General features: G+C 34.3%; 2 protein-coding genes across 7 annotated transcripts; one reads left to right on the forward strand and one right to left on the reverse strand.

The window, feature by feature from the left end:
- Positions 1-1,530: 1,530 nt before the first annotated feature.
- LOC108727435 (carcinine transporter) lies at positions 1,531-12,465 on the forward strand. The gene is made up of 10 exons (XM_018455566.1): positions 1,531-1,806; positions 5,275-5,536; positions 8,344-8,554; positions 9,535-9,793; positions 10,035-10,227; positions 10,382-10,600; positions 10,676-10,890; positions 11,382-11,557; positions 11,666-11,838; positions 11,991-12,465. Exons 2-10 carry the CDS (start codon positions 5,286-5,288, stop codon positions 12,097-12,099), a joined length of 1,806 nt encoding a protein of 601 aa, XP_018311068.1. The 5' UTR covers positions 1,531-1,806; positions 5,275-5,285; the 3' UTR covers positions 12,100-12,465.
- An 817-nt stretch (positions 12,466-13,282) lies between these two features.
- On the reverse strand, positions 13,283-25,613 carry LOC108727452 (solute carrier family 22 member 3). 6 transcript variants are annotated; one of them, XM_018455588.1, is made up of 11 exons: positions 25,254-25,613; positions 22,713-23,044; positions 20,334-20,603; positions 18,423-18,618; positions 17,424-17,682; positions 16,142-16,334; positions 15,600-15,705; positions 15,411-15,514; positions 14,280-14,494; positions 14,017-14,192; positions 13,283-13,603 (listed from the first exon to the last, which is right to left on the reverse strand). In XM_018455588.1, the coding sequence occupies exons 3-11, from the start codon at positions 20,597-20,599 to the stop codon at positions 13,385-13,387; spliced, it is 1,734 nt and encodes a 577-aa protein (XP_018311090.1). In that variant the 5' UTR covers positions 20,600-20,603; positions 22,713-23,044; positions 25,254-25,613; the 3' UTR covers positions 13,283-13,384. The 6 variants fall into 6 exon arrangements, with proteins under 6 accessions (XP_018311090.1, XP_018311088.1, XP_018311089.1 ...); XM_018455586.1 differs by having other exon boundaries at positions 20,334-20,688; XM_018455587.1 differs by lacking the exon at positions 22,713-23,044.
- Between the last annotated feature and the right edge of the window lie 1,321 nt (positions 25,614-26,934).

Raw genomic sequence — 26,934 nt, forward strand, 5'->3', positions numbered from 1 at the left:
ACGAGAGATAACACTACATGTGTATCGACTACCGGTTAGAGACCCTTTTCATCCTTCCACAAACCTTGAAGGAATACGGTTCACGGGACCCGGGACACGGTTAGACATAGCGATATTTCTCCCTTCAGTCTTATCCTTTGCGGAGTCTATTTTTAGTGAGGTTTTCTTTGGTTTTTTCACCTAATCTACTAGCCATAAAAGACATAAATCTCTCAACGTAGGTATTTTATCTAAAAATATATTATCGTAATGATTGCTCGGGCATTTGATGTCGCTTGGATCTTTCTAAGCATCGAGGTCTATTTTCCAAATTCTTTAGAATAGAATCTCACTCTTAAGAGTAAAAATTGAGCCAGTCTTGAAAAAGAATAATTCATTCAATTTTCAATCTTAAGAGGCCATTATTCATATTCCATTCTTATTTTAAGATCATCTTGAGTAATATCTTAAAATGCCAATACTGCGCTCTTATGATTGGTTTGTAACATTTTAAGACGATCTTAACTATACAAGAACTATAGGCCGGTTTCATCAACTCCGATTAACTTAATCGACCGATTGTTATAATACATTAGAACTGATCAATCGCATTTGCTGTTCAACATAATTGACTAATCACAGTTTACACTTAATCGACCGATTACATTAATCAGAGTTGGTGAGACGGGCACTATGAATACCAGCCTAAAGTCGTAATCATACTACGGATTGCCGGTTGACGGTTCTATTTTAGACAATCACGTTGCAGCTAAACCTTTCATTCGCTGCATCATGATTGACTAAAACAGAATCGATAACCGACAACCTGTAGTGTGATTACGGCTTAAGAGTGACATTTTGTTCTTCAGAGTGGGATTCACTCTAAAAGTTCTATGCCCATTTCCACCAACGTAAATTAACTTTAATCTCGGTTCAACTTACTCTTCGTTTTTCTACTAGTTCTAAAAATTAGAATGTAGATTAAAGTTAATCTACATTGGGGAAGTATCGAAACGAGCATTGGAGGTACGTGACATTCTCGCCGAAGATCACATAGTTATTTTATCTGAAAGTATAAGTATCTTAATCTTTTAGGCAACTCGATGACGTTTGGATTTTTTCTTTTTTCAGATAAGTGACGTATTTACATTTTTCTCCACATACATTCTTCACATTGGTGCATTTACCTGCGCACGAATCTCACGTAAATTTAAGGTCGCTACTCCACTCACGCGGAGAAAAGCGGTGACGTTCGCGGAAAGAGAATCGGGAAAAATCGCCGATCATGCGTGCGAGAAAGCGGTACAAAAAAATTGTGAAATCCCCATTCCTCATAATTCTCATGTGTTCTCCACTGACGTCACGGACAGCGATCCGTTGCGACACCGTGCGTCGGCAACAGGTCGCGTTTATCCTTTCCGCCCGGCGCGGGAGTCTGCGTCTACCGGTCGCTGTCGGCCTCATCAAGGTGGGGAAGCGCATGGTTTTCTGTATCTGTAGTGGAAGGCTATAAAGCCCCACCAATCGGTTGCGCCGCCGACAGTCCGCGCGCTTCTCGAAACGATGATGTGGTGCGTGAAAATCGATCAGCGCCCCGAATTATCGGAAAAATCGTGATTTCTTTGATCTGGTGACTCTTTCGCGCGATCATCGAGACAACCGGAGTACTTACATACATCGTGCACGAAATATATCTCTTCCATTTTTTTACTTCATAAATCAACGTCCATAAAGTGAATCTCGGTCTTGTGGATTATTAATTTTACCTTTGTGTGATTGACTTATTGTGATTCTTTATATTGCTCATTACGCGAAAAGGTTCAACAGGTATGAATTGTTCGTCTCCCTTTTAGATAATATCAATCGTCAGATGTCTTTTCTCTTTTTCTTTTTTATACAATGTGAAATAATTTTGAGATAAATATTGGAAAATTTTTTTTCACAAGAAAGATTTTTATTTCAATTTTTTTCTATATAACAGATATTAATAAAATTGAATGCAATAAAGCTTGAAGATGTAATGAAAAATTTCACAAATCTGATATTTTAGGTGTTTAAGTACTGATGTATCGTGTTTATGTTCTAAATGTGTTACTTTCTGATTTTTACATCATGTTGTTTATTACATATTCTTTTAATCGTGTGAAGTGTCAGTCATTCATATTTACATTGCCATATGAAATTTCCTATTTCCGTTATAAAAAAAATATGTTACGGTTGATAGATCACCCGAAACGGGGCAAGTATTGATTCAACGAACAAAGGAGATAAAGAGAATATTAATGAAATTATAAGCTGGATTAACGAAGCAAGATATTATAAATTGATCAGCGCGATAAGGCGATAATTATAATAGATTCGAATAAATTAGCGAAAGAAATGGATTATTGATCTTCCGTCTGCAATCATATTTTTATTCTTTCCGTCCAACTGAAATTCTTTTACTGTTCTAGGCTTTAAAAAAATGTGAAAAATTTTACTTTTCAACATCTCTATTAGATTACAAAATAATTTTTTAACGAAATATTTTAGAAGAGGTAACCTGATTCCGTTCTCCTTCATTTCAGAGAAATTTGAAAGCGAAATAAAATTTCGCTTGTGTTAAAAATAGAACTCATATCGCAGTCCGAGGGTTAATACATGAATTAACAAGACTACATTATTTTTATGATATTTCGATATTATTTTCTTTTTTCTCGTTCGATTATTCTTTATTTAATGCAAATTGTAATTTTCATTAAAAGCAATCTCTGTAAATCCCCGTAAATATATATATCACGCTTTATGAATATCTGATCGCATTATTAGTGCTGATGACTTACTGGCCAGTTTCTCGTTATGTATCTCATCGAGAACGATATGTAATTGCACGATGTAATTGCTTCTGTACTGAATTAATGCGGCTTTCAAATCTTTCATACAACGAATGGTTTCGATATCTTGTAAATTTTCAACAGCATCGCTTTTATTTCTCATTTGACACGAGCAACTTGTATAGCGCGTTACGAAATTATTTATATTCGTAAGTTTACGTAAAGCCGCATACTTTTTCGAATACTTTCGAAGAAAACATTAGGCAGAATTACCAATGAGGAACGTCTCAAATCGCACGGGCTTATCGCTTTTAAACACATGGATCCCGACTCTCAAAAAAATAAGAAACAAATAGGGAATAAAGTATCCACTGGATCTATGATTTTTGCAAAAATAAACAATGTAGAGAATAAAAATTACAAATGTGAATGAGATTTCAAAAGTGAATACTAGAGAAAATATTCCTTAATATTTGTTTACATTGGGTTATTCGTATCCTGTATATTTCTTTTCTTTAAAAAACTAGGCTCAGCAAGTTATAAGTAATTAGTTTTATAATTTATATACATTTATATACATATTTTTTAAAGTACACTACCTTATAAATACTTTCTAAAGATGTTAAAGTATATGTAAGAATTATTTAATAACCAATATAATACAAAAAAGGGCCAAAGACGAGCAAAGAGGAGGGTATTATAAAAAAATTAAATAAAATTTAATATGTCTAATATATTACAATTAGCGAAACTAATTTTGATTTTACAGTTTTCTTCAGTCGCATATGAATTACAATAATTAAACTTCAATTAAACTTAACAAGAGTTTTAAAATTAAAATGTCAAAAGGTAAAAATGAAAGAAATCTTAAAAATAGTCGTAAAAGAAATGATCAGAAGGAAACACTAAAGAATCCCGCACAAATCTTATGGGTTTCGATCAAATTGTTTCAAATTTTAATATTTTAATCAGCTCATGTCAAGCTAATTAAAATCCTCACAAACCTCAAAATGCCTTAGTTTTTGCTCCAAACCAGGAAAAAACTGTCGGACATAATGTCATGACAAAAGTATCATATTTTTCACAATATTTTGAAAAATATTATTACGATATAAAACATCCTGGAAAAAAGCTTTACCTTATTTTCTAATTTCAAGATTTATACTAAGATTTCCAAAAAGACAAAGAGACTCACGAAAATCAAGCATTTCAAAGTATTTGTGAGAAGCAAGGTAAATCAAGCATCTCAAAGGAATGAGATATCCGTCACGTCCATGTTGTTCTTTCAGGGTAATTCTAAAAAAATGGGCAAAACTAAAATGATAAACATATCATTGATACACGTACAAGTATATTAAAAACACGTATAAGTATAGTAAAAAAAGATTCATTTATATTTTTTGTATTTTTTCATATAAAATATAAGACTTTCCGAAGGTCCTAAGTAAAAACTAAGACATTTGGAGGTTTATGGCCGTGAATAATTTTAATCAGCTTGACACGAGCTACAAAATATTAGAGCAATTTGACCGAAATCCATTTTCCATAAGATTTGTGCGGGATTCTTTGTAGATAATTCACCGCCGCGCTCTTACACGCCGAAAACTCTTCTTTACTTCATTTAATAATTTTTGTATCGTTAGAGTAATAAAAATTAACCCGGCACACGAATCCATGTGTAGTTGTGTACTAAGGGTTAATATTACGTTGTCTAATGTTTTATTTGTATCGACATATAAACTTTTTAGTTGACTTTTAGCTAGCTTTTACTCTTTCCACAGTTTATGTTTTCCTCTTTTTTTTCTCCAGCGTGAAGAGAAAAAGAGGAAAGATAAACCGTGCAAGAAGCTCAGCTGAAAAGAACAGATCTATTATTTTATGTGACCTTATGTACACTTGATTTCCATCACACTAGATGTTCGTCAAACTGCCATACCCGTTTCGACTCGACAGTCAGCAAATTCTCTCTTTTGAGATAATTTACAACTTCAACGTTCCATTTTGTCATTTAATATTTAACGTAAAAGTATTATAATTAATGACAAAGACCAGGGCTCCTATTCTTGAAAAGAAACGTATATAAAAAACTAAGACATCACTATAATATACGTAACGTATATTATAACATTTCTCTAGTTTTTCGTATACGTTTCTTTTAAAAAATAGGGCTCCAATTACATATGCAATTACATTCGCAGCTTTCGCTATGTAATAACGGTCTTTTGTTTATTCCTATTAGTTTCCTTTTCCGTGCGCTCGTTGTTACGTACAAACGCAAATTCGCTCGGCTCATTAGCGGCATAATAATACTGAGGTATCTCATCTCGTTATCGCATTATGCATTTCATTCTTTGTTCCCGCTCTGTCTCACGTTCCAGCAAACGGGACCTCATGTCCAAGTGAATACCGGCGATACTCGGCGACCTTTCTTCGTCGTAGGTTGCAATAAACTCTAAGGGAGTCTTATTGTCGCTCTTTCCAGATACTACGACGATGACGGTCATGGTCGAGACCACGAAAGTCGAGGAGGGCAACGGTCCCGCGAAGATCGAGACCTTCGACGATATCCTACCGTACGTCGGCGAGGCGAGCAGATACCAGTGGTTCCTGTTTATCCTGCTCCTACCGTTCACCTTCGTTTACGCCTTTTTATACTTCGCGCAATTCTTCCTCACTCTCGTGCCTGCTGAGCATTGGTGCACGATACCGGAGTTGGATCATTACAATCTCACGGATCTCGATAAGTAAGTTCAACAAGGAGATGCAGTCCTTTCAATACTTTCTTCAATACTTTATGCATTTATACACACATTCAAAAATCAAAGTAACAGATAAACCTAAAGAATGTTGCATCTTCCATTAACAACGTGGGTCTTTGAGTTTCAGTGTAAATTTATATGCTGTTCCAGACTGTATAAAAATCCGAAAACAATTCTTGTGAAAGCTTTATTGACAACGAGTTTTTACTCGTTGAAGTTAGATTGTATTTTATTAATCATAGAAGTTAGATTGTGTTTTATTTACTTGTTACAGATTTAAATTTATCTATTAAAATTTATAATCAAAATGTCAACCTTGCCTTCAAAGTCGAAATTGATTGACGGTTAAATAATCGTGAAAGTGAATAACAATAGGATTTATTTAGATGTTTACATAATTAACACTTGCGCAGATCTTTGAGATATACCTTTGTACAAGCGGGATTGAATGACAAAATATTTCCGAAATTAACAATTCAGCTTTGCAATAATGAGGAATGAAAAGTGGAAGATTGTGAAATTTTCTTCATCCTCATTTCATAACGACAGTTCAAGTCCGGTCGGTTCGAGCTGACCAAGACCTTGGGCCACGGTCGGCTTGGCTTATATATAGATTCACCCTTGCGTGTTGCATTTTTTGTATACAGTTTGCATATAGTGTGTCTCAAATTTTTTACACTGTTTTGTCTTTTTTACAGAAACGATATTGAAAATGTTTATTAACGATTGAAAATTCGAAATTTTTCATAAATTAACTTTGTTTTAGGAAAGTATTATCTGAAAATATTTTAAAGTCCTATCGCAATTAAATTATTTAAAATTCTAATGCAGCAGTTGTATAAATCGACAAAATATTACAGAAAATATGTAAGCCGTTAAATATATATGTCTATTTCTCATGACATGATAATATCTTATTATACACACATAATAAAGAGTTTATTGTTTTTATTTGAATTAAATTTAAATTGAATTTAAAAGACATTATTATAAAGTTTTAATTTGTAATTGCGTCACTTAATAAATAAACGACAAAACAACGATAAAGAGACAAATCGCTTCATTTGTATTAAATACGACTTAATTTACATCCGAATAATTCCGTCCTTGTTCCATGAAAACACGTTTTTCTGGAATAAGAAATATTATTACGCCTAATTAATGTTATACTTCTTGTAAGTTTTCCTCCGTAAACGTGTTACACAGATATAGCATAATTGTATCTTTTTTTTCTTCTTTTTTCCTTAAATGGGACATAAACTCGTCGCCAACGAAAATTACAAACAAACATGAGCGAATCAAGATCATTTGTTCGACAAACGAATAATTTCCGAACTCTAGACATGTTTTTCGTTAAAAGGTATAATTTTCCTATTTTTTTAAACATTTCAGAATAATTTTTTCATCCAGTATTTTTAGCACAGTATGTGTCATAGAGATATGTAATTGTATCAGACCACTGTCGCGTAGGAAAATTCGTCATTGCAATTGTACGTAATTCAAATCACTTGATCAATAGTTTCTCTGTATTCGAAGTTACAGAAACCTGTTTGGTTGTCGACCTCGAAGGGATTCCTTGGGAATTTCACGAGAGAAACAGAGAGAGAGAGAAAAAGAGAGAAAGAGACGGAAGAATCTTCTTTCCGTTGAAAAGTTGCCTGGGGGAGAGGGGATGTAGATTTTTTACTTTTCATCCTTCCTCTTTCTTCCTTCCTTCCTTCGAAACCGCAGATTTTTTCGGGAAACGCAAAACGTTATTAAAATCAACCACAATATAACTTAAAATGATGGCTCCCAATGAAAATAAAAGGAGATAAGTTTGATAGGTCTAACACTCCGGAGAATAGCAGAAGCTTATGCGTGCCTCTTAGAAATAAAATTGTCATTTTATATCTTCCGTGAGATTTATGGAAGGCATAGTCGCATTTCTCAGGCAAAAATGGCACGTTTCTAAAGGCAATATCGAAGAAGCTATCTGCTGTCGCGTTAACATATAAACTCGCACGTAACGTTGGCCGTAGATTATAATGAGTTTGCCATTTATTTGACCCACGTCACTCGATTTTTTGTCGCGGGCATTTATTACATGCGCTATCAGAAATTAGATGGCATCATACGTCGTCTACAATATGCAGAGTAAACTTGGTGTGATAAGAAATAAGAATAAAGTTGGTATTCATAGTCGGTTTCTATTTTAAGACCGTCTTAAATAATGTTTTAAGACGCGGCTCTCTGAGTTCGTGATACTTTAAGACTGAACGAGTCTAAATCCTATTGTTATTCACATTCACGATTATTTAACCGTCAATCAATTTCGACTTTGAAGGCAAGATTGACATTTTGATTATAAATTTTAATAGATAAATTTAAATCTGTAACAAGTAAATAAAATATAATATAATTTCTATGATAGTAAAAACTGATTGTCAATAAGACGGTCTTGAATATAAGAACTGATTATGAATATCGGTCTAAGAAATTGACCAATCATAGTCGATCATTCTTCTCACATTCGACTGTGATTGGTCAATTTCTTACTCTTACTTCTTAAATTAAGCGGTTGTAGTTGCAAGAATTGACCAATCACAGTAAAATATTCTCGTTTCGACTGTGATCGGTCATTTCTTACAACTAATATAACTTTAACACTATTTACAACTACGCTTACGCAATTGCAGAATGGGCTTTAAACCAAGCTTACTCTGTATATCGTAGACGACAGACATTAGAGACGCATCGTATACAGATTTATTGTTTTCTTAATGATTTTGTTTACGTCTGGATTGCGACAGGATCGCGATAGGGATACCCCCAGCTACCAAAGAGGAATTGAAGCTAGAGAGCATCACGTCATTCTCGAGATGCTACATGTACGACGTAAATTACACCGAGTTGCTCGAGCAAGGTGTCAGACAAGCCAATTTGTCGTGGCCGATAGTCCGATGCAAGCAAGGATGGACCTTCAACCACACGATGATACCATACGCTTCGATCGCCACCGAGGTATCTAAAACACGGCATTATCACTCGCCATAAATCACTGTCGTGGCTAATTGATTAATAAATTTATCGACTGACACGTTCAGCAAAACGTCAACTGGTTTAGCACTCCGCATTTTTTATCCTTTATATTTTCTTGCCAAACGCGCAGCTTTATTGTAATCTTTTTATACGAAGCGAAAGAGAAACCGGCATCGAAAATACCGGTATGTAAACGGTATTTTCGATGCCGGTTTCTCTTTCGCTTCGTATAAAAAGATTACAATAAAGCTGCTATTTTTTGGTGTTACGTAACATCCGAGATAAAAATCGATTATCATACCGATGACGTTGGCGAACAGTTTCTTAGTACTTTCCAATATAAAGCATCGATATAAAGTATCTTCGCTTGTACAACGTCAATTGACGCTATTTGCTATCCAATGCAATTCAATCTTCTTAGTATTACAATTTTATAAGGCTAGAGATGCATTTGATAGAAATTATTTATAAAAATTCCTTCTCGGTATTCAATCGCGGCATGTATCCTTTACAGAAATTTAATATTGGAAGGTAACGATTACTTATTTTGAATATTAAAAACATTGTTGTTGAATGCTTTTTTAAATTCTTAATACACACGATTGGATCATTCGTGTTCTACACATTTCTTTTTTTCAAAATACTAGTAGCATTAAATAATTAGTTATATATAATTTTTAAAAATATACAACCTTATAAATACTATTTAAAAATGTTAAAAAAAATCTTTAAGATTGAGATTTCACTCTTCAAAGTAAAATTTACTCTAAAACTTTCAGAAAGAAGAGGGGGATGGGGTTAATACTCAAAATAAGTAATTTTCAGTAGTAATTGGCCAGTAGTAAAAATTGGATTTCTATAAGGAACCCATCTATAGATTTATAAATCAATAAATCATAATGACAGTATTATTAATAACAGTAATCTCTTCGCGATTATAACAATGTGTATCATTTCACCAGCTCGAATGGGTTTGCGACAAGACTTTCCTCGGTTCCGCGGCTCAGTCAGCCTTCTTCGTTGGCAGCATTATCGGTGGCCTGATATTCGGCTATATAGCTGATCACTACGGCAGAATCCCAGCGTTAGTGTCTTGCAACGCAGTAGGTTTCTTCGCTTCCATCGCGACGGCCTTCTGTAATAGTTTTTGGTCCTTCTGTGTCGCAAGACTAATTGTCGGTTCATCGTTCGACAATTGCTTCAACGTACTCTTCATTATCGGTACGTTTCGTTGCGATCGAATGAAAAATTACGAAGAACTTAAATGAATTTTCTGTCCAAATCAAGCAGCTTATTAAGGAGATACGAATAAGTATTTTTATTACTATTGATCAATAGCTTTGATTAAAAGTACTTAAAATTTCCGATTTGAATTCTAAAGTAGAATTTTCTACGTGTGACGTGATGAAAATTATTATTGTGATACTTCAATCATCGTTATTGACGACAACTTTGATCGCAGTGATCGAGTACGTCGGTCCGAAGTATCGAACTCTGGTGGCAAATATGTCTTTTGGGATTTATTTTGCGGCCGCCGCTAGTCTCTTGCCATGGATCGCATATTGGATCGCAGATTGGAGAATTTTAAGCGTTGTCACCGCATTCCCGATGATCGTCGCTTTCCTCGGCCCATGGCTTGTCCCAGAAAGTGCACGGTACTTATCTACTCTTATTATCTTATATTGAATTTGTAATATGAATTATCTTTTAAAATAAAATTATTATTTATTATTTATATGTTGCAAAGTATACATATGTATATATAGACGCTGATAGGTACATAACAGTTTCGGCTTATTCTATTTCTAGGTGGTACATCATGAGCGGTAGCATTGACAAGGCGATCGGCATGTTAAAGAAATTCGCGAAGGTTAACGGCAAGGAAGTCAAACAGGAGATATTCGAGGCATTCGAAAAAAGCTGCAAGAATATAATCGAGAAGGATCAGTCGCACAATCAGTACACGGTCTTGCACCTCTTCAAGTTGCCCCGATTGGCTCGCATCACTGTCATGCTTGTTATTTACTGGTGAGTGTCGGAGAGATTAGATTCGATCTATTTACCCTCGTTTGAAACGACTATTGATCGAACAATCGTTTTCAGGTTGTTGATCATCCTGGTGTTCGACGGACACGTTTGGAACATGAAGCTGTTGCACCCCGATGTGTTCACGTCGTTTTCTATAGCCGCGATGACCGAGCTTCCGGCGGCGATTCTGCTGGCACTTTTCCTTGATAGATGGGGCAGACGATGGATGGGCTTCGCTTCTATGTTCATATGTGGTATATTCTCTTTGATCGCCATTGGCACTCCCGAAGGTAAGTTACATTATCACTCACGAATCTCACGATGTTAGATCAATTTAGTTATAGTCTTGTCATCATCAGGTTTATTCATCTTCATTGTCAGTAGAACGTTACGAGAAGCGAAAATCGTTTTAGATTGCAAACAGAAATAGAAAATAAAATGAGAACACGTGAAAATATAAGATCTTCGATTTTGTCGGTCTGTGATCTGCGATCTAAATTTCTTTACATCGCAAGCTATCGTGGATCAATAGCTTCTTGATTTTCTTTGGAAGTTAAGGCTGACATCAGGCTCATGTAGCAGAAGCCTTTACGGCCAATATTAAGTAAAAGCGATTTTAAATCACAAATAAAAGACATATAATAAATAAAATATTTTGATAAAGGGAATAAAATTGTACAAATTTATAAAATGGAGCAGGATTGAGACGGAATGACTGGTGAATGCGACTAGCAAATAGAGCTTGTAACATGTTACATTTACATAATCCGCGGTGTTTCAGGTACACTAACCGTCACCATGGCGATTTTGGCGCGCCTCGGTGTCAATATCGCCGCGAATATCGGTTTCCAATACGCGGCCGAGATGTTGCCGACCGTAGTGCGGGCGCAAGGTGTGTCTCTAATTCACATTATTGGCTACATCGCTCACATCGTCGGACCTTATGTGATTTATCTGGTAAAGTATCATGAGAATCCGCGAGATCTTATCTGTACACGATACCGTAATTAATGAAATCCAGTGGTCAAGTTGATTAATTAAGTTAATAGTCATTATTTTTTTTAGGCTGATGTTCACCAATATTTGCCATTGATAGTTCTTGGTCTCTTATCGTTTATCGATGCGTTCTTAACGCTAGGGCTACCTGAAACTTTGGACCAGGATTTGCCCGAAACTCTGCAGGAGGGTAACGACTTTGGCATGGATCAAAGCTTTTGGTGGATTCCCTGCATATCCTCGTAAGTTATCTCTCTCTCTCTTTTTCCTTTTCCTCCCTTCCTTCTTAATTTTTATCTCTTTCGCGCTGGATTCAGATAAAAAGAAATATCGAGGTTCTATTTTTATCTCGTAATAATTTTATTTCATTTCTTTACCTTCGATATTTTTGCAGAACCCCGAAATTGAAGAAATCCTTGAAGAAGAAGAAGAAGAAGGAAGGCATGACGAACGCGGCTTTCCATCACGGCAGTATTCAAACTATCGACTGTACAAGATTATAACGATCGTCCGCGTAATAATTTAACAAACCTTTTTGTTGTAAATATCGCGAAAAGTCGCTTGCGTGTGTGATTTTATGTATTAAACATGTGACGTGATGGACACATCAAGTGCGGTAACGCTCAATGATAGAGTGGAACACAAAAAGTAAGAATGCGAAATACAATTGCATTCATGCATCCAATGAGGTGCATGCTTGAATGGACACGAACACGAACGTGAATGCGGAAACTTCGAAGTCGATGTGACTATTTCGAGAGTGCCAGATTGCTTTTCTGAATTGTTTCCTCGCGACGCGACTTCGACTTTCGACTCGTCGCTCTTTTTCGGGATGCATCAGTGTGTACAAAGCTATTTCATTAAGTGTAATTTTAGTGAGACTGAAGTGACGAGCGAGCTGATTTCTCCATATTACGAGGCTCGAGATTGGTGTAATATTAACGAATCCAATTTTTTACGTTATACAGAGTAAAGCCTGATGTGCCAAATGCTGTGTTTCGTTTACTCGTGAGTAAACGTGAATATCGCGTATATGTAGATATTCATATACTCATTTGTTACAAACTCAGCGGAATTAAAAATTACAAAGGGTTCATCCCTTTGCTCATTGTTCCTTGCCTTTCTGAAAAACGACGCCTCGACGTGTCTTTGAGCCACGGTACATACACAAGACAACTCATTTTCCGTACTGAGATATAAATATGGGGGTTGATTTGTTATATTCTTGGAAGGATACAATGGACTAGATAAACCATATGAATAAATAAAAGGACTTCCGTCGCTTTCTTGATGTATCATCAAGAGTTGTGGCGATAGTAAACGAATTAATTAAGTATGTAAGTAGATTTTAGATAATTTATAATGTATATAGGCTGGTACGACGTATTCATCACATAGATACATATTTCTCATCTTTCACTGCCAAATATGGAAATTTCTTTGTAAATTGAAAGATGTTAATACCATTTCACTCATTGCCATCTAAAGGTGATCGAGTAATAGTGTAAAATAAAAGGACAAGTTATTTTAACCTCTTGTAAAACTTTGTTATAATGCATTTATTTTCAAAAGTAAATCCTCCCAAAAATGCTCCTCGATCAGAAGATCATTCCGATCTTATCTTTGAATTTTATTAATTTTATATTAATAAATTTTATTAATCATACGAACCTTAATTACTTAAATTATCACATACCGCACAACGCGCAAGATTCTTTCTTTTTTTCTTTTAACTATATTTTCTCGACGATTACGCGCCGAGATCTTATGTAATAAAAATTAAAAAGACTATAATTCGGTTGAATGATAATATCGATGTCGATTCGAACGTGGTCGCTTGCAGCAGGGTAGCGCCCAGAAGCTTTGTTCCTTGCCGAAGTCTTCTCCTTGACGTAGAGTTTGCGGGAGATCGCGACCGAGTGTCTCCGGTAGGAACAATATTAGGGCAGCGGCTGCAAATGACACGATGCTGATGATCATCATCGGCAGGCCGTACCAAATCTTGGCCTGAAACAATTTCAATTGATTGACTAAATACCGAGCGACGCGAATAGAGCTTGTATTTTTGTCTTCAATGGAAGGTCAGAGTATTTCTATCAATATTTATTTTACATTAACGAAACGTGCACGATTTAAGCACAAAAAAATAATTAAATAAGTGACACGCGGTAGAATATTTGCCCGTCAAAATATAAATTTCATCAACTTTGTTAAATCATTATATCTACTACATTTTATTACAAATAATGACTATAAAAATTTGTAATAGAGTATATTTTTAATATAAATAATTATTGTTTTCTATAATAATTGTTTTCTAATAATACTGTTAATTACAGGAACGTGCATATAATATGGAACAGTTGCCTCAGAATTCTATAATATACTTTGTTCATAACTGAATACGAAAGATGACTTACACTATCCACCACATATGGCGCAATGGAATGGGCAATAATGCCAAAAATGTGGATCAATGCAACACCTTGCGTCCTAATGGGAGTTGGCAGCAGCTCGGCGGCGTATTGAAGGCCCACGTTGGCTGCCATATTCAGGCAAAATCGCGAGAGCACCGACATCGTCAGCTTCGCTGCGACTGAACAATGAAACGCATGAGACGAGAGATTGTGGCGCGATTGCGGACCGCTTGATTTTATTTGAAAGCCCGTGTGTATGTGCTCACTCGACTGTAACAGCAGTTCGGCGAAGCTGAAAAGGCAAGTCATGGCCAGGGTGATAAATCCGCAGAATCGGCGACCCCAGCGGTCCAATAGCAACGTCAGCAACAGCCCGGCCGGCAGTTCGGTCGAGCAGGTGAGGGAGAAGGACACAAACACCGAGCTCGGGATCAGCTTGAGAGAGTATACGTGACCGTCGAAAGCTATCATCGTCAAGGACCTAGAAAGTACCGAAAGTACATCCGTAACTTCGTCGTCGTATGCGACGTATCTAATGCATTAAAGTGGAAAGTGGAATATAGCGTCCGCTCTCGAAGTAGCAGTGCAGTATAAATTTAGAGGATGAGATCTGATACTCCCCGTCAAACTTTAAAGCTACACGAAAGAACGATTTTTCTGAAATATCTAAGAATTTACGTGGATGCAGATCCGAAAATAATTTTGTTGAACCATCAAAATAATCGTATAGGACTCAAGCTGGTTGCTAAAATGTCAAAACTTCATACAGCATTGTTAATCATGCTTGAGTTTTCTACATGATTATTTTAATAATCAAACAAATTATTTTTAAATCTATATCTATCTAAATTTTTAGATAAGATAGATTTCGGTAAAACTTTTCGATGTATCTCCGAAAAAAGAGACTGCGTTAAAATCTATCTCCTCGCGAGGGACAGAGATATGATACCTTCAAAAATTAATATTCTACGAAATCAAGAAAAATATATCGAATAAGGAAGAAAGCTGAGATAACATTTTTTACAATAAAATTATTTATAGCTATTTTAAGATATTTATCAGCATCAGATTATTAAGATCTTTCTAAGATGTCTACGAGCACCAATATTATTAAATTGCTTGTCAATTTAATTTGTAATATTACTGTACTTCAGTTCTGTTAGGATTGCGTTTCAAGACTGAAAATTAAATTCGGCGTGTAGTCTGCAAAATTAGATATGAGTATATAAATTCACACCGAATTGTTTAAGCACTAAAGATCCAGCATGATTGTTTAAAGCTTTTATTTCTTATTTGTTGTGTATTCATATATTACGCGGTAAAAAGATATTTTATTTAATAAAATTTATGTAGAAGAAGACAATTAAATGAAAAGGAGAAATAAAGTTGCGTCTTACCAAAAGAAGATTAGCAGAATGGTATTCTTTGCTAGACGCGGTGATTTCAGAATATCGAAGATGGTCGCGCTTTCCCTCTGGGTATCAGTCGCGGTCAAGTTTCTCTGTAAATACGATAAGGTGGATGATGCGCGATTTATGTCACAGTCTCACGTTTCAGCTTTGCGTTTCATTATCAATCTTACTTACGACGAAGACCTCAAAGATGCGCGTGTCAGGGCACTTCTTGTTGATCTTCGCTATCCGCCGCAGCTTCTGAACCATTTTATCTATTCTGCCGTTGGCGACGAACCATCTTAATAGCAAAACAGTGTTCTATATTTCAGCGGAAAGTTCGGAGAACGTAGGACGGGACGCGGATAATAGTGAAGCTAACAATGACGAGCTTACAACTGCATGAATTTCTAAGAGCGATATGAATCTTTAGAAATTGCAGCGCTACGTTTAAGGATTGCAAATCTCATTTTGATTTATATTAAAATATATTTAATTTACAAAATTAATTGCGCTTTGATTACTGCGCCGCATTCGCGTTAGTCTTGCTCCTTTATTCTCATTTAAACGTTGCATTTATTCCAATCGGAGAAATATGAAATCCTTTTCTAATCCTTTGATTACAAAATTACGTAAATAATTATTATATACATATTTATAATGAAAGTTGAATTTGTGTGAGATTTAAAAGGTTGAATGGAATAAAAATTGATAATATTCGTATCATATTTATTTACCGAGCGCTTTCGGGAAGAATCCATGGCGTGATAAAGACGCTCATCATCGGGATTGCGCTAATATAAGCGAAGAATCTCCAGTTTGCGACATAGTACGCAATCCACGGTAGAACTGTGCTTCCAACGGCGAAGTATATGCCGAATGCAATATTAACGACAAGGGTTCGCCTCTTCACGGCCATGTACTCGAGCACTGGCGAGATTCAGAATTTGATTCATTAACCAAAATAAGAAAAGTATCGGAATATTCAATTTAATAGATTAATCAATAGCATGCTCTTCTAATAGTCTTTCGGAATCAGCGTTTTAAAAAACTGTATGTTCCATGTATCTGGAGAAGAAGCCACCACGTCTCTGCCAAGAGACTAAAAATAAGAAAAAAAAAAGAAAAATACGTGCAATTAATAGCTTACGCAAAATAGCTAACGATGAAATTACGTATGAAATGAGTTGCACGCCGTAATATTTATGCCCATAAATATTCATAAAGAAGATCTAACATAATCACATCTTTCATCTCAGGCAATTTTTTAGGGGTAGTCTACACTTAATACCACTCATTACAATGTAAACTATGTACGGACACGTGCGCACATTATTGCTATAAAGATCCGCGTCCAAATTTGTGTAAGACGTTTTTAAAAAGTGAAAAATATCGCATGTAATTCTGAAGATATTAAAACAGAATTCTCTTATTCGGGCTATTTTTTCTTATTTGCTGACTTCTGAATTTTTCTGATTTCTGACATTAACTTATAGTTTAGATTTAATCTCACTTAATCTGAGGATAATGTAAAAAAAAATTGTGTTTTTCTACTAGCTATGATTAACCATTAAACTAATAGTATTGTAATGGTTACTTTAAAACTATTATACAACAGTTACCATTACAGAAAAATAAAAAATGCCCGACGTTTTGTACTCACTGTAAAATTATCAGTTTAGCGATTAAACTATAGCTAGAAAAATACAATTTTTACATTATTATCAGAGCAAGTCTAAATACAAGTTAATTAAATTTAAGAATAAAAAGGGGGGATTTTAAGGGAGAGGGGGTCAGACTTAGACAGAAAAGCAGAAAGCAGAAAAGCGGCAGTCAATTGCAGACTTTGCGCTGATAGTCGTTGATTTCGGCTTTCTGTGCTGTTTACTGTCAGTGCAAGTTTGATTGGCTGCTGCTTTTCTGTTTTCTGCTTTTCTATCAAGGTCTGAATCCACCTTTAGTGTAAGCAATACAGACGATTATCGTCGCGCAACTAATTATTTCTTGTTAATCGCTCACCGATAATCAGTGGGATGTTGATGCAATTGTCGAAAGCCAGACCAGTGAGAAATCTACAGACAGCGAAGGACCAGAAAGTATTCGCGCTCGCAGTTGCGATCGAAGCCAGAAGTCCGATGCCATTGCAGAGCATTAAGGCAGGGATCCGGCCTCTGTGATCGGCGACCCATCCGAAGAGCAAGCCACCGACGATGGAACCACAGAAGAAGATCGACTGTGCCGTCGATATGAGGTACTCCTGGTCACATACCCAATCTAGCTAATCACAAAGGGTCCAGAATCAGTGCGTGAGAAACGCAACGTGTACCATGTTTCTAAACGCAACGTGTACCATTTACAGGAGTTATGTAAAACGTTTATTTTTATCTTACTTAGTAAATACCTAACTAAAAATAACATAACATTAATGGCGTTCAGCAGAGTAAGTAGTTTTGCAACTGTTGTAAAATTCTTTAATTATATATAATTAGTTTATGCATTTAGATTCAATATGAGGAACTGGGTAAGACTAATATTAAAAAATTTTATAACAGTTGTAAAGCTGCTTTATCTGCTGAACGTATTCAATATAATTTTACACTCAACAATATATATGTTACAATATATATTATATTGCATTTATATTGTTGAGCGTGCAATTATAATATTAATGCTATATTACTTTTGATTAGTGTTTACTTAGTTTTTCATCTCTTGTCGGGTTTTATTATTCTGCAGTAGATAACGATTGAAATTACGCAAGAAACGCAACATTTGCCACATTTCTACGTTTACGAGAGTTACTTGATATGCAAAATTTATTTTTATCTTATTTCTTTGTCTCTCGTAGATTATTCGCGTATTATCGTTCTGCAATGGATTACAATTGGAATTACGGGAAACGCTCGTAATCTCAGTTAATCGCACAACTGTTTCATAAGAGTACTCGCGAATTTTGATTCTCTCTTCGTGTCTTCCACATATTTTATACACACAGTAACGCACTCAAAGATACTTCACCTCAGCCGCTATGCTAGCATAAGGGATCTGCGTGAAATTGTATTCCCATTGGCTGCAATCCACGGTTTTGTTTGCCTTCCATTCGATCGAGCGAATGTCTTTCCTATGATTTAGAAGAGCAAAGAAATCCAAATCCCTTCGATGGCATTGGTCATAGTACGGATAATTCTGCGATTTTGGTACGCCAATCTCCATTCTGAAAATATTTACTTCTAATGTACGAAATATATTTTTGAAGATAATAAGACTTTCAGGCCACTTTTAAAACAACTATTCCATAATCAGAAATTTTTTTATAAATTATAGATTTATACATTATTTATAATAATAATTACCAACTCAACATAATTACGTGTGGTAACAATTTTTGTGATTGAAATCTATAATAACATTATCACAAACGATGAAACGAACTGGTGATCAACAAAATCTTCGTTAATAAGCGAAAGTCTAGTGACTATTCGTAGTTAAAATATAAATTGAGAGCGTCTTATTGTCGTCAACACATCAATTCAAATGAAATCTCATTGACGACGCTCAGTATTAAGATCCCTTGTTCTAACACGACATTATAATTTATATTTTGACTATGAATGGTTACTAGACTTTCGCTTGTTAACGAAGATTTTGTTGACCATTGGTTACTGATCAATGGACAAATCATAAAGTTGGGAACAGGGACTCGTCAATGGAAAAGTCTGTACATAAAAATCATTACACTTCTGTAACAACAGAAAGACATTTCAAATACAAGAATAGTGTTTCGAACGATATCGAGACTGAGATGAGACCGAGACGAGACCGAGACGAGACTTAAGATCCGAATTCGAGACCGATACGAGACTTTTTATATCGAGAGTCTCGACGATACTGAGAGTCTCGTCGAGACTCTCAAATTTTGTAATATGTAAGATACATTTTCCAACGCGTAAGATATTTATATAGTCTTAAATTTTTTATATAGATATTTATATTATATTTAAACTTTTTATATAGATATTGTTGTATATATATTTAATAAGTCTTAAACTGTGCTGACATTTTTGATACAAAAAATTAAGAATTAAAATCTTTAACAAAAATTACTTATAAGGCATCATTAGTTTTTATTACAATACATTAATGTTCTGAAATTTATCTTTGAGACTACAAGTCAACCAAGAATTTATGCATAAAATTATATGTGCCGATGTTTCGTTTAACCTATTCCTATGTTTTCTAATAATTAATGATGCTTTAGAAAATAATTAAATCATTAAAAAAATATTCTTTAAAGCAGATATATTCATTTCTTTTTCAAAAAATTTAAATTACTAGTACACAAATTAATAAAATAGTTAAAAAATTTAATTAATTTATAAAATGGTTTAAGTTTAAAAGTTTAATCGCATAAATCATAGAAGAAATTGAAAAAACACTTACAATGATTATCGAGACCGAGAGTCTCGACTCGAGATTGAGACTCGAGATTGTCATTGTCGAGACTAAGCTGATACCGAGACGAGACTGAAAATTTCGAAATCAAATCGAGACAAGATTTAAGCTAATCTCGGCGAGACCGAATCACTATACAAGAATCACTTCGTTTCATCGTTCGTGACGATTTTATTATAGAATTCAATCACAAAAATCGTTACCACATGTAATTATATTGTGTTGGAAATTAATTGTTAGTATATATTTAAATTTAGCTGAAGATTGACCTGTGAGTTCCGAAACGTATTTTATTTAATGTAACTTGATAACAAATGTTTTAATTGTGAGACCTGAAATATTGTAGCTCGATTACTGACCGTTAGTTAATTTAATATATTTATTGCTTTGAATAATAATTACGTTAGAAGTAAGATAAAATATATAATTTTAGTTTGGAATCTCAACGAATGCCATTGCTACGTAATTAAATTTTACCTTTCATTCTGCGTAAGATTTGAAGACATTAGTTCCTCTATCTTGCACCAATGTTCCTGCGGCACCAGGGTAAGGAAGAACTGCGAGAAGTACAGGGTGGCATATGCCACGCTGTAGGGAAGCAAGGCCAATAGAAGCAGCCATTGATATCTGCCAAAGTCACCAACGTATGGCAAGATGTCGTCAAAGGTCTCCAACTTTGGCCTTAACGTGACGCTTTCATTCGGATCTGCGGTGTCTATGGGGTTCTTCACGCCGTTCTTCATCGTTCTGTGAGATGTCAAGATTTGATACGCTAGGTTTACACTTGACGATCCAAGTTGAAGAAAGGTAAGAAAAAAACGAACTCAATAAACTGAAAGAAAAAAAGAATTGTTTAATTGTTTGCAATATTTTAATTTTAAATTATACAGAGGCTCAGTTTAAAAGATATGTAGAAAGAGAAAAATAACGTAAACTAATTGTAATTATACAAAACTGAAGCGACCAGGTATATCTCTTTTAACACGCAGGAAGATTGCAATATTTATTTTCCGGTAAAAGAAACTCTCGTTGACACAGTTCAATGTTTGCCTTGTAATATTATAAGTGATAAGTTACGCTATTTAAGTAAATCGAGCAAACATCCAATAAAAATAAGCGGATTCTATGAATTGCTTTTATTACAACAGATTTAGAGTACAGTACAAAGTCCGTGCAGCTTGAGCATATATCCTCGTAGAGCTGTCAAAAGACTTGAGTTGAAGCGATCTGAGCAGCTGGTGTTGTCCGAACGTGATGGGATCAAGTGGCTCGTTAAACGCGTTTTGATCGAGATAATAATGAAGATCAAGCACTAGTTTAACGATCCGGCGCGAGATTAGCGATGCTTTTATACCTATTTAATATGATAATGATAATGCAGATAATATTAGATTTTACATAGATAAATATATTAGACATTATATCGGAGAAAATGTAGAAAATACATAATAGCATTAAAGATTTTCGAAACGTACCTGCTAAATTAAGAACTTTGCTATATTTTACTATATTTTTAAATTCGAAATTCCTTGTTAATTGTAAATAATAGTAATATTTAAATAGTTTCTGGATTCTTAATGTTATCCTACTATTTATTCCTGCGCTGCAAGCAAATTATAAATAGCTTGTATTATGAAATCAAAACGACATTACTATAATTCGATATATTACGTACTTTATTTTTTCAAGAAACTAACGCCTGAAATTTCGTCATCAATGTCAACGTCATTACTTTTTATTCTTGAGAATCGAATAACATCGCGTCCGTGACTCTTGGCGATTATACGTATCTGCGGCAAGCGCCCCAAAGAAATAATGACGTTCAGAATCGACAAGATATCAAAAGTTATGGTTAAGGGTCAATGCCAACGTAAATATTGGGGCGACCGATCACAAAGTTGGGCCGACGTCGGTCTGATAACGTGAATAACGAAAATAATTTTTAAACAGACTAGATCGTGGTCAGATTGGGCTACATGTCGCCAATTGGTTGGTTACTTAATTAACTTAATAGAGTAGGCGATTAGGCTATTATTAGTCCAATCACCTACCCATCGCCATTGATTAAAATTTGCTCGCCAAGACGGGTTCATGATGATGTAAGTAGCCTAATTGTTTAATCTGAAACGACTCGGGATGTGAGAATAATAATCACGTACGAATAAGGGCCTTAGATTTATAAATCTAATATAATATTTTTTACGTATACGTAATTACATGTATAAGCATTCGGAAATAATGCAGAACTTAATACGCATGTAAATATTTGTAAAATACTCACATTGCAAATGTCTTTCGGCTGTCTGTTCACTAAAGTTAATTAATGAGTTTCGTTAACATTATTGGCAATTATATGATCTTTAGCTACTTATGTTTTATCAAAGTAACGTTCTTTTACGTAAAAAAAAGTGTCATGACCATATTTACAGATACGCGATGAACATCATACATGTTAAATACTCTCCACGAAGTTGGTTACTAATCAATCGATGATTCTGTGTCTTAATATTGCCTAAACTTCATTTTAAACATAAAATTGAATAAATAATAAGAGTGTGTTCAGAAAATCCTAGCCTTTGTATTTATACATTTTTTCCAATATCTTTAATTGTAGTTATTGTAGATTGATAGCGTTTAAATTTTCTCTTTTTTCCTTTCTGTCCTTCTTTTTTTCAATTTCTTAGAGAAATCTTTCGATGTTATGCTTATCTTTGTTTTTACTTACCTCTACTTATCTTTAAATCGAAATTATAGTTTTTATGCTATTTCAATTCTTGTAAATTTTCAAGTCTTAGAATGTTACGTATTCAAGAATTAATAGCACATAAATATCGTATTAAAATCGTTAATACTTACGTTTTTAATCTTTCGTTGCACTATTTATGCGTTTTTCATATATTCAATTTTTAATTTATGTCGAATTTTATTACACTTGAGGTCCCGCGTTTTAGAAGAAATAACGTTGCGAGGAAGAATTATCGATATATAAGTGTCACAAACCACTAAATTATTGCAAATTAACTATAAATGCTGATAATTTGTAATTGTCAATAATTGTAAAGATGAAGTATCCCTCCACTAAGTGATTTTTAATGTCTATAGTACCACTTGTGGTAGTATTTTTACGATCAGTGCGGTTAACCGATGACAGTAATGACGAGGCTTTCACGCGAAGCACAACTCGCTGTCTGAAAAGGAAACTCGATTGAATACTGTTGATATAGGAGCTCGGCATGCGGAATGTGATATATTATACATAATGCTTCGATGCTTGTGTAGCAAGAATCACGAGCAGTAAAAGAGAGGACAATAACAAAAGATCGATCGTCGCCGCGTGACGAGATAAGGAGAGATAGACCCGCGAATTATGTCCATTATTCTACCAATGTAAATTAACTTAATCTTAGTTTAATATATCATCATGTGTCAATCATCTTTTTAAATTACATGATTTTAAAAAATCATGTACTGATTTGGAACAATCCATTACGCGATTTACTTGTCTTAATTATACGATTTTGTTATGTAACTTTGTGACGTGATTTTTTGCAGTAGGATATACCCGTGAAAGCCTCAAAAGTATTACAAAAAGTAAGTATTAAGCTACCCTATTGAAAAAAATCACGTCACATAGTTACATAACGAAATCATGTAATTAAAATAAGTAAATCACATAACTGATTGTTTCAAATCAGTACGTGAATTTTTTAAATCACGTAATTTGAAAAAAATGTCATGATATTAGAAATAATTTCATCTATTATATGACTTTCTATTATCGAATTTTAAATAATTTAATGATAGAAATAGAAGAAAAAGACAAATCATTGTGTAATTTTTCAAATTGTGCGATTTTAAAAGATCACGTACTGATTTGGAACAATTCATTACCTAATTTACATATTTTAATTAAATGATTTCGTTATGTAACTTTGTAACGTGATTTTTTTTCAGTACGATAAGATCAAAGTTAATCTATTGGTAGAGGTAAAATTTCCCGCTCTTTCCGAATCTGGTGTCAAAAATAGGGGTTCCCATTAAAAAAATTCACCGTAACCTTCAAATAACCTTGAAAATTGACCTCAAGATCAAAACCAACAATGCAGAAAGATGGCCCCCATTGTCCTGAACAACTTTTGTCCGAAGCATTTTTCTCTAAAACACTTATTTTTCAAAATATTTTGGGTGAGGGATTAAAATGGGACACCCTGTATAACTAGCACTAATTTTTTCATTTCTTCTTTGCATTATTATTTTATTTTGCCAAAATCTATGTGCATTATTATTATATTAGTTTTGTATTTTTATTTATTGCAAAAGAATATAAGAAAGAATTATTGCGTATTTCTATCTTAATTTCTTCAAAGAAAAATTATTTTTCTATATACTTCACGTATTCATGTTTTATTTGCAACGTCAAGTGTTGAATCATTCAATATTTTTCACCTTAACCCACTCCACTCAAAAACGCTATAATATTCGATCGATGATTCTGATTTCGTGGTTTTGACGTATATTATGTACGTACAATATAATTTCTTACAAATGTAGCGTTCCATTACACGTCTCGTAACAACAAACTCGAACTTTTTTCTTGTTAACCGCGCGGCATAAAAGATTCATTCGTAACAGGATTCGTTCAACATACTCGTCAATGTATACATAGAAAACTTGCGTTCTCCCCGGGGTGAAATTGTATGTAAATTTGCTATTCAGGCACTGAGGGGAAAAATCGATACAGCCTTGGCAATATACACGCGAATGAAAGTTCCACCCACGACAGCGATCAAAATTTGCTGTCAGTGATGAATTTGTATTTGCTAGACCTTGAATCTAATATCCTTGGGAAGTAATTCTCTAAAAAGAAGAGTTAATTTTCAAATTCACGTTCTGTCAAGAAGAATGATTCAACACTTGATGTTGCAAACAAAACATGAACATGTGAAGTACATAGAAAAATAATTTTTCTTTGAAGAAATTAAGATAGAAATACGCAATAATTCTTTGTTATATTCTTTTGCAATAAATAAAAATAGGCGAATCACATGTGTCAGCAAAATTATTATTTAACTAAATTAAATTTTTTTATTTAATTAAATTAACTAACATGAATTTTAAAATAAAGAAAAGAAGCAAAAAAAATCGTTGAAGGAGTTACAGAATCGAAATCTTTTGTTATTTCTGTATTTTCATTGACTTACCGGTAAATCTTCCGTTATTGCTTACATTGCAACTTTTTTACACAGCGATGTTAAATTACAATATCGAGATAAATGTCACACGGAATCAGGAATAAATGACAATGTAATAATTAATACTTATTCTATTTTGAATAATTTGATGATAAATATCAAACAGAAGGTGATAATTGTTTTATTGTATCGTTAAAATATTTACCACTAATGTTTACTAATGAAGATATCACGGTATCGAAATATCTCTGATTTCTTCCATTCATACGTATGTCTTGCACGTATAGAATCTGGCTCAGACGTCACTCGCGCAAGCCGGTTGTCGACATTCACGCAATTCTCGTACCGTTACCTATGAATTCGCAACAATATCTGGCGTGCTGTTGATGTCCACGTTTCGAACGAGCCAAACTTGCAAGCCAGAAATAAACCACGCGCGGAAGTCGATAAGTCAGGTTCTACTACTTAAGCATAAAACCTTGACCGCTATTCCAGTTAAACGTTGCGACAAATTTGGTGGAATTTTTTTTCCGAATTTGCAAAATGCAAGAGTGTTTTATTTATTTTTTACTATTTGAAATGTCTCTTATTACCAATAATATGGAATAATTAATTAATTATAAAATTAATAAATTAATCGTAAGGAGTAATTATATAAAAATTATGTTATGCGTAAATAAGTTTAGCGTATCACTAGCCTTATAGTTTATTGTTATCATGTACAACGCGACTTTAGGGAAATTCATATCGTATATTAATATCGTATATTTAAAGAGAGAGAGAGAGAGAGAGAGGAAAAGAGAATTAAAATAATTTTTTCCATTTCTTTTGCATAGTAGACTAAACTGGTAATATGAATCATTCTGAAGACTCTCTAATGTGTTTCAAATGATAGCGCGGATATTAGTAATTTACGCGAATACATAATGTTAATGACTGCTTTCGTTATATCGATCGTGCATTCGTTCTTTGATCTTAATGTGGCGAAATCGAGATAGGAAGGAAGGTTGCACGTGGTTTTCCGGGTTCTAAGCTTTCGCGTTAGAATATGATGAATCGCAGTTTCGTTGAACAGGTCCTGAAATTCCACGGGCAATGATGAATTGTCGGTCGACCGCAATGCAGTGATAAGGCTTAAATTATGTATACGGCTTATTAATGATCCCATTGTCTGTATTAGACATTTCGTCGTGCTGGATATTACCGCGTAGACTTGTCGAGTCGACGATAATAGTCAATGCAATATCGTGAGACAATTAAACTAATTCTCTCATTTGCAATGAGAAGCTGTCGATAATTATTACCATTCATTATCATACCTTTGTCAAAACAGTTCTAACGCCTTTTAATTGAAGGCGACTGATGGCGGTAATTATCCATCCGACTAAATATTGATTTACGTTTATTAACACAGATCGATGGGAAATACAAATTAATTTAATATCCTTATTTACATTATAAAATACTACTTATGTACACAAATCTCGAGATCTGAATTTCAGCAGAAAATATTTCTAAGCGAACGTTCTTGACGACGGGAAGACATTGCTGATACGCGTGTTATCACAATAAAGCCGTTTCATTCGGAAATTTCCCATTCAGGACGCGCGAACTTCATTCGCATTCAACGCGCAGCCAGTCGCGTCATTTGAGATAACTCAAAAATTTGATTCGCATCTGCTATGTACATTGTATTATATACTATACGTGTACGTGAGCAACAGTGACGAGTCGCAACTGCAGCGACGCGATCAATTTATGTAAAATGCAGTTCTCGCATTCTCTCGAGTACATATTTATCTTCTATCTATTTCTCATCTGTTTCTCAATATGATTCCCACCTGCGGAATCGGAACGATAACATCTGAAAAATATTTATAGTTTCT

The sequence above is a fragment of the Mycetomoellerius zeteki genome, unplaced genomic scaffold (assembly GCF_001594055.1).
Source record: "Mycetomoellerius zeteki isolate Tzet28-1 unplaced genomic scaffold, Tzet1.0 scaffold49, whole genome shotgun sequence".
NCBI lineage: Eukaryota > Metazoa > Arthropoda > Insecta > Hymenoptera > Formicidae > Mycetomoellerius > Mycetomoellerius zeteki.

What these genes read in the sequence shown, in the direction of transcription:
- LOC108727435 (XM_018455566.1), top strand. Translation starts at nt 5,286, where the DNA reads ATGACGGTCATGGTCGAGACCACGAAAGTCGAGGAGGGCAACGGTCCC. An exon ending in CTTGTCCCAGAAAGTGCACG is followed by an intron (nt 10,228 to 10,381) that starts GTACTTATCTAC and finishes TTCTATTTCTAG; the next exon opens with GTGGTACATCATGAGCGGTA. An exon ending in GTCATGCTTGTTATTTACTG is followed by an intron (nt 10,601 to 10,675) that starts GTGAGTGTCGGA and finishes AATCGTTTTCAG; the next exon opens with GTTGTTGATCATCCTGGTGT.
- LOC108727452 (XM_018455587.1), bottom strand. Translation starts at nt 20,599, where the DNA reads ATGAAGAACGGCGTGAAGAACCCCATAGACACCGCAGATCCGAATGAA. An exon ending in CAACATCCCACTGATTATCG is followed by an intron (nt 16,335 to 17,423) that starts GTGAGCGATTAA and finishes GAATCTCGCCAG; the next exon opens with TGCTCGAGTACATGGCCGTG. An exon ending in GCATCTTTGAGGTCTTCGTC is followed by an intron (nt 15,515 to 15,599) that starts GTAAGTAAGATT and finishes TCGTATTTACAG; the next exon opens with AGAAACTTGACCGCGACTGA.